Source organism: Phaethon aethereus, assembly GCF_964289735.1.
Source record: "Phaethon aethereus genome assembly, chromosome: 21".
NCBI classification, from domain to species: Eukaryota; Metazoa; Chordata; class Aves; order Phaethontiformes; family Phaethontidae; genus Phaethon; species Phaethon aethereus.
The window spans coordinates 2,153,547-2,161,455 of record NC_138597.1 but is presented as its reverse complement, the minus strand read 5'-3'; the positions used below and the strand labels follow the sequence as shown (position 1 = coordinate 2,161,455).

Sequence of the window (7,909 nt, the reverse complement as noted above, 5' to 3'; positions counted from 1 at the left end):
CGCACTCACAAGGAGCTGGCTGATGTTCCCGGAGTGGTGCCTTGCAGATGTTGCCAAGAAATGTCCGTTTGGCACCATGCAAGCAGGTCTAGGTCTTGCAAGTGATGGTGTCGTGTTCAGCCCATGTTCGTTAGCGTCTGCTTGCAAACGAGGTGATGAAGCTTGGGTGTGGCTAGTTGCCTAAGCAACTGGATTGCTCCTGGTTGCAAACTAAAGCTGAGAAAGGCTGAGGTTTGTGCCTCCAGGATTTGTCTACCAAGGGGTTGCTGGTGGCCATGGTGGTCAGTTTGGGTTGGGTGCATGAGGGGTGAAGAAATGAGTGGGAGAGGACAGGACATCTCTCCTTGGCTTTAAATATCTCATGGAGGATCTCCTGATGGCAACGCAACACATAACAGCATAGATGTTGCTGTAGGCAACTCTCTACAGGGTCTAGGAGAAACCAGAGCTGGAGGTTGAGAGGTCCCACCTCCCTTACCAGCACCTCGAGATGCTGTGATGCATCTTTCCCTTCCCCTGGCTTTAAATTCCCACCCGACTCCTCAACCACAGACACGAGTTTGCTCCCGCTTGTCAGGAGCGAGATACTTAATTTGTCAGTTCGCTACGCTTAATATTTCTTTCATGTATCGTGTCGGTTTTAAATGCAAAACATGTCTGGATAAGCTCACTTTTTTGCTTTTTGTTTTTTTTTTTTCCCCACCCTGTTGTAGCCGATACATTGAAGGTAGTCGTGTTTAACTAATAAAAAAGATTTTTAAATGCTGGTTTTGCACTTCTTTATAATTGACTTTCAATTTCCATTCACATGCAGCCTGGCACATTGCAAAGGGAAAAAAGAGCGCCGAGCAAATAAGAAATGCATCACTTGCTGTTTTTTTACCATAATCAAAAATGTAAAAATTAAGAATTTGAATCAATGTACATTAAACTATGTAATTGCTTAAATAAACGTGGCGGGGGTAGATAATGGGTGTTCCTGATTAGAAGAAAATACTGAATTTACTGCAAAGGTTATGCAAAGTGGCATGGTTTAGCAATTGCACCCGTCTTTTGGGGGAAAAACCAGGCAGGGAGGCTCAGAAGGCAGCGATGGGTTCGGGCACTGGTGATGAAGGATCTCTCTGCTGGAGAGCACCCTTGAGGGAGTTACAGGGATGGAAGAATTGCTAGTGGCTGGTGGAAACTGGTTTCCCCAGCTCTCACGAGCCTGGTGGTGGTTGTGTTTTCTCTTCCAGCACGCAGTCCTGGCAGGCCCTGAGCCAGTGAAGGTCCTGGCTTGCAGCGACCGGTCTTGCAGCAAGGGAAGAGGTTTCCAAGAGCAGGACCTTCCAGGTAAACCCCCAGCCCAGCTGAGCTTATTGTGGCCTCTTGATATTTATCGTTACTTGAACTTGCCCGAGGTGGTTTGTAGCTCCATGGGGCACGCTGTGGAGTTTTATTAGGATGCACTGCGTGCCTCCCAACCCTTTTCCCTGTAAATTGTGGCAGCTTTGCTGATCCAATCGGTGAAAATAAATAATATCCCAATGCCACAAGCTGCACCGAAACTGCTTGATAGTCTTACGGTTATCCTGGGAGCTGCAAGCCCACGGTTTGAAGCTGCTGCCCATCAGCAGAAACACAGAGGTGGCTGTCCAGCAATGTTGGAAGCGGCTGGGATCCAGTGGTGGTGGCAGGAGTCGGCTGGTGACGCTGCTGTTGTCACTGCACCTGCCAGCCTTCCAAAGGCTCCTCCCCTGCCCCGGTATGTGGAAGCAAAAAAAAAAAAAAAAAAAAATCATCCAGGTCTGAGTATCAGTTTGCATTTGTCCTTTCCCCTTTTCTTTCCCTTAACCCCAGCCAAAAGTCTTTTTGCCATCAACCACGGGATCGCTGCGTGCTTTTTGCTCCAAACTTGGTTGTCCTTCCTGTGCAGTGCTCTGGCACGGGATGTCCCCAGTGCTTTTAATCTCCAAAGTGCCTCCCCAGGCGAATCGTGTTAATATTGGAGAGTGCAGGAGCGGGGGGAGAGCAGCCCACCCTCGGTTGTTGTTATCCGTTGCTCACTGTCACGCTGGGGAATGAGGAAAAGCTGCTGGGTTTTGAGGTTGCAGCCTGGCAGCAAGGAGTTAAAGGAAAGGTGAAATATTAAGCGGAAGAAAAGAGGCACCGCGAGAAGGGCAGGATCCCAGGAAAGCTTTTCTGGAGATGAAAATAAAAAGCTGTCACCTGGAAGGGCTCCAGCTGCCCAGCTCCCACCCAGCCAGCACGTCCTCTTCTCCCCAGCGCCCAGCCTACTGTGGCAGGGATGCTGAAGGGCACGAAGCCAGGATGCTGATGGGGACAAGGGGCTTTTGCAGGTTGCAAAGGGGCTGGGCTGCTCTGGTGAAGCTGGATTTTACCCGGGTTTTGCTGAGGGAGAAGTAGAAATGTGTTGCAGGGTGCATGAGCCCATCTTGTTGAGCTTGTGGCTCTGAGTGCTTGCTAGGGAGGTAGCTAAGTAACAAGGAGTTAAATGATAACGATAATAATGAGGTTTTTTGACTCATAAGGTCTACCAGCCCAAACAGCCCAGCATGTCTCTATGCTGCAGCCCCGGCACATCATCGGTGGGGTGGTCCTCCTAGAGTAGGAAGAGGTGGCCCCAGGAAGGTGGAAGAGGCTGGACCATGGCAGATTTTAGCAAAGGGGAGGGTGCATCACCCACCCTCTACCAGCAGAAGCAATGTGCTATGGCTAATAAGCAAACATCAGAGGCAGGGTTAATTAATGCAGCCTCCCAAGGTCTCCTAACACGGGTGGGTGCCACTGACCTTCGTAGGAAGCCCTTGAAGGCAGAAATGCGAGGCCTCCAGGCAGTTACCTAGAGAAGTAATAAATACTTTTGGGAGCACTTTAAGAGAACGTTAACCTAAGCTCTCCTAAACCACCATGAGCAGCAAGGCGTAAATGGTGATACCATGGGCTACTGCAGCACCATCTCTTACCTCCGGGTGCTTCAAGCACATCCATGACTTTGTGGTCATGACCTGCTGCCACCAAGGAGGCAGGTACGGGAGGGTTTTGTCTGTCTGGGAGCTGTTTTTGTCCGTCTGGGGCTGACAGATGACGGATGACAAGCTGTTTGAGGGGAAGAAAACGCAATTACCCAAAGTAGGCTTTTGGCAGGACACGGAGATGGCAGAGTGAGGTCGGTGAAACTGAGGGAAAAGGAGATGAAAGATTGGCTGCTCACATCCAGCGCCCTGGTTTGCTTTTGGTTGCTTCCTCAGAGACGTTGTTTGTTCAGTAATTAGCGATGTAAAACATGCATCGGCCTCTTTGTTCCCATTAGGCTTGGCTATGGCTTGAAATGATGCGCAACAGTAGCCTGTGGTTAATTTTACCAAATGTTCACTTTAATTTCATTTAAGACCAGCTGTCTACAAATCTATGGTGCCTATTCACATCGCGTGCATATATATATATACATACACAAAAAATTCTGTGCTGAAGAGAAGGTAACAGATAACAAGGCACTGGTAGGAGCAGTGCCCCCTCCGGCCCCCAGCCTCCAACACTGGGGTGATGTGGGCAGTCAAACCTGAAGGCTCAATGTTGGCTTGATGCCAGTGGGGCTGACCTTTTGGGTGATGCCTCCTTAGGGATCCTTGCTGTCTTCTTCCACCCTAAAATCCCCCGTGTGTTACGTGTCCAAGTCAATATTAAACACCTGGTGTGTAAAGCAGCTACGTACTGGGCAGTGCACAACTGGGAGCCTGCAATAAGCTGTGGTTTATTTGCATCTGAGCAAGCACGCCTATGTTTAAATATCTCTAAGCAAACGAGTCCACCCAGCTCCTGCTTTGCTCTTCCTTGTGGCTTCAAGGCTGGGTTTACTGGCAGCATCCAAGGGCAGTTTGTCTCCTTCCTTACTTATGGAGACTGGTGTGATGCCTGCTTGATTGTAGTAGGCATGGGTAACATTGCCCTGGTCGTGTTGGCCCCCTGCTACGTGGTCCAATGTGGGCTCGTGGATTCTTCTACCAGCTTTCACCCATCATGTCACGTCTGAGCCACCACCACTGTAGCGTGAGACCCCAGCATGGACCCCTCAAACCTGCGTTTGTGCCATTCCTTCCTCTGGCAGCACCAGGACGGCTGGGAGGAGGCTGCCACAGGGTGATGGGAAGGGCTGTAGATCCTTGGTCCCAAAGCGTGGTGAGATGTAGTCGGCCAAGAAGCGTATGTGGAAGTGCTGGCCAACACAGTGGACCAGGCTGCCCATGACGGCACACTGGAAGCTGGACGGGTCGGGTGTGGCATAGGCAGCACACTTATACCACAGTTTGGCCTTGGCACTGCAGCGGTAGACGCTGATGCCTGTGCTGCGGTGGAGGTCAAAGCGGTAGATGAAGCCATTGGCACTGACCAACTCGGCCGTCCTGTCCTTGCCGCCGCCAGCTGGGCTGACCCTCCAGCTGTCTGAGCGGGCAGTGTAACACAGCAGAACGTAGCGCAAGGTGCCCCCCGTCACGTAGATCTCCCCATCGCACACTGTGGCCGTGTGGGCCACAGCAAAGGTATCGTGGGGCAGAGGTGCGGTGAAGGTCCAGCGGTCCTGCCGGGGGTCATAGCGCTCCACCGTGTAGAGGCACTCACCGCCGATAGCGTAGAGGTGGCCGTCCAAGGCCACAAGCTTGCAGTGCGGCCGTGCTTGGTTCAGGGGGCAGATCTCCCTCCAGATGTTGGTCAGGGGGTCATAGCAGAAGACACGGTTGGAGGGCCTCTGCATCCGGCCCGTGCCCTTACAGCCGGCCACCACAAAGAGGTAGTTGAACATGCTGCACACGGCACACCCCTGGGAGACCACCTCTGGTGGTACATGGCAGAGGTGATGCCAGCAGTCCCCTCTGTCATCGTAGTAGCAGAGGCGGCTAGCATGGAGGTCAGGCTCCTGCACGTTGATGTCTGCCACGGCCACGTACATCTTCCCCTTCATCCTTTGCTGCAGGATGCGCTCTCGCTCACCAGCATTGAGGCGGCCATAGATGGAGGATGTCCTCAGCACCTGCAGGTAGTTGTCACTCATCACCTTGTAGGCGGCCTCCTGGAGGTGTCCGAGCTTCTGCGCCTTGGCTGTGCAGAGGACCTCGTAGCAGTTCCCCAAGTCCAGATGGGTGCGTGGTGGCATTTGGAAGAGGTCAGCATTGGCCACCAGCCCTGGCTGGGGTTCTGCAGGTGGCATGCCAGCTGGTGCCGTGACCCCAAAACGCTCTATGGGCAGCTGGAGGTGGGGGCTGTCAGCAATCTGGAGGATGCTGTCCTTGTGGCAAGGAGATGGTGGCTCAGGTGAGATCTCCAAGCTCCCCATAGGTGGTGGGACTATGGAGGAGGTGGTGGGATCCTGTGTTGCCAAAGTGGGGTCTGGCTCCTGAGTTGCAAAGCTCTGTAGCACTTCATTGACCTGCTCCGAGTTGCAGTGCCAGGATGTTCCCAGAGGGATGTAGGGGAGAGACCTCCTCTTTGACACCGACTGGGAGATGGACTGGATGTAGTAGTCGTAGACTTTGCCTTTGAGGCTGGGGACCGGCTGACCAGCCCCATCTTTTGCCCGCGGCTTGGTGATGTAGTTCTCCACCTGGATCTTGGTGACCGAGGAGAAAGAGTAGGAGGCATCTGACCCCACGTTGCTCGCCGTCATCGTTAGCCCCAAGTCTGAGGTGACGCTGTGGGTCTGGATTGTCCCCCCACACCCCTCAGTCTTCTGTCTCATGCCTCCACTGGCCAAATCCTGCTCCGTGCTTTGGGCGCATCTGTCACCCACCATCTGGGCAGTAGCAATCCCGGTAGAAAGCCCGGTGCCTGGGGCAAGGGTGCCTTCCTCCCCATGGCTGCTCAGTGTTTCAGCCATGTCCCCAGGGTCATAAGAGCTCAGCTCGCTTCCTGGCTTGCTTGCCAACTTATTTCCCAGCTCACTTCCTAGCACACTTCCCGGCTCGCTTCCTGGCTTGCTTGCCAGCTCGCTTCCCGACTCAATTCCGGGCTTACTTCCCAGCTTGCTTCCCAACTGACTTCCAAGATCACTTTCCCTCCTGGCCATCCCCTCTATCCTGCAAGTCAGACCCAGTTCAGAAACCATCTCTTTTCCTTCCTCCTCCTCCTCCTCACCCCTTGGCAGACTTTGATCCTCCCAGAGAGGTATGCGCCGTGTCCCAGGGATGCTTGCTTGACCATTCCCTTGTCCATCCCCACCATCCCTCCTCACCTCCTCACCAAACACTCTCCTCCGTCGCAGACTCGCCGCACCATCCCCGTCCCCATCCCGGGCAGTGTTATCCCTCTGCTCTCCTCCCACGTCAGCCAGTGGGATTTTGCCCCCAGCAAGCGAGCGGGACTTATAAAACCTGTATGCCAAAGTCAGGAGGAGCAGAGCGGTGGCGGAGAGGACCAGCTTGCCGGCCAGCTGCATGTCGGACTGCCAGGGCAGGGTTACCCGCTGGGGCATTTTTCCATGCCGGGAATGCAGAGAAGCCGATTAATGATTGTCGAGCAAGCCCAGAGTGTGGAGCTGAAGGTTTGGGGCAAGGTGACTTTGAGCGGGCAAAGCTGGCAGGAGGCTTCCGGACAAGCTTTGCATGTTTGGGATGGGCTGGGCTCTGGGGAAAAGGTGCAGCCCAGAGCTGGCAGCACAGAGCCGGCTTTATTAGCCTGGTAAACAGAGAGGCTCAGAGAAAAGCAGAAAGAAGCACAAAGGGAGGAAAAGTATCTCCTCCAAGCAGCCCGATGGTGCTGCCTCCCCGTTTCTTTTGCTGTTTAAAAGGGATCATGCAATGGAAGGGGAAAATAGGTTGGTTCATCTGGGTGCAGGCACGGGGAAGGGAGGGAGAAGCAGCCTTGGTGTCGGGCAGACCTTTGGTCCGACGCCGAGCAGCTGCTCCGTGGCAGAGGCGGGTGACTAATTCGGTAGCCTTCATTTGCAGCACACTGGCTAACGAAGGGATCTCTTTGAGGCCAGCTTGGAAGTCCAGGGAATTAAGAGCCAGTGGAGAAAGAGCCTTTGGGAGGGGGAAAACTGGACGCCAAAGAGCAAATAAAGGTAGGAGTGAAACTGCAGCTGGTGGCCGCGTTTGGAGACCTGCATCCATGTGCACAGGGAGAGGGGTGAACTAAGGAAAGTGAACAAAAGCATTGGGACCAGGAAGAAATTTGGGATGGGAAGAGATGGGAGAGGTGCGAGTCATCATTTCGAAGTGGTGTGCTGCTGCGTGTGGGCTGTCTGCAGGGACTGGAGTTGCTGTGGGGAAACTGAGGCACGGAGGATGCCAGACAGTGTCACGCTTGCTTCTTTTTCCCCCTGGAAAGATGTCAGTGATGTGTCTGGTTCTGATCTGAATTTCAAAGATTTAGGGGAATTGTCCCCATTGTCCCTGAGGCAGCCGGGTCCCCACGCCCGGACCGCGGCGGGAAGGGAGAGGAGGGAGCCTGAGGAACGACATCCCTCTGCAACCCCCGCTAAGCGAGCTGAATTCAAAGGGATAAAATTAATTTCCTTTTCCCTGAGGGAACGTCTCACATGCTGAGAGATGCATAAAGAAATGAGGCCCTAAGAGGCGGCAAAGAAACAGCCAACGTGTGGGTGGGTGTGGGTGGCTGCTCCTGTTTGTATGCAGGTATTCACTCCCCACTAGCTTGGTCCCAATCCGGTGGGATTTGCCCGGAGAAATGAATCCAGGTGATCCTAAAACAACTGGTATGAGGTGTGGGTGTGATGGGTCCCAACTGCATGGCTCATGGGTCCCTGTGGTGGGATGAGGTCTCGCCATGAGTCTTTAATGGGCCTCCCAAACCACCTCCCACGCAGCAGCTGATCTTCACCAGCCGCTGCACAGGCTCGGGCACTGCCTTTTGCAACGGTGAGGGGCATCTGAACCTCCTTGGGCCACAT

The 7,909-nt window shown here is 53.7% G+C and overlaps 1 protein-coding gene across 1 annotated transcript; it reads right to left on the bottom strand.

Annotated features, from left to right (window-relative positions):
- Window positions 1-4,075: 4,075 nt before the first annotated feature.
- KLHDC7A (kelch domain containing 7A) lies at window positions 4,076-6,506 on the bottom strand (the record flags this gene model as incomplete). The annotated part of the gene is made up of 1 exon (XM_082009218.1): window positions 4,076-6,506. Exon 1 carries the CDS (start codon window positions 6,467-6,469, stop codon window positions 4,076-4,078), a length of 2,394 nt encoding a protein of 797 aa, XP_081865344.1. The 5' UTR covers window positions 6,470-6,506.
- Window positions 6,507-7,909: the final 1,403 nt, after the last annotated feature.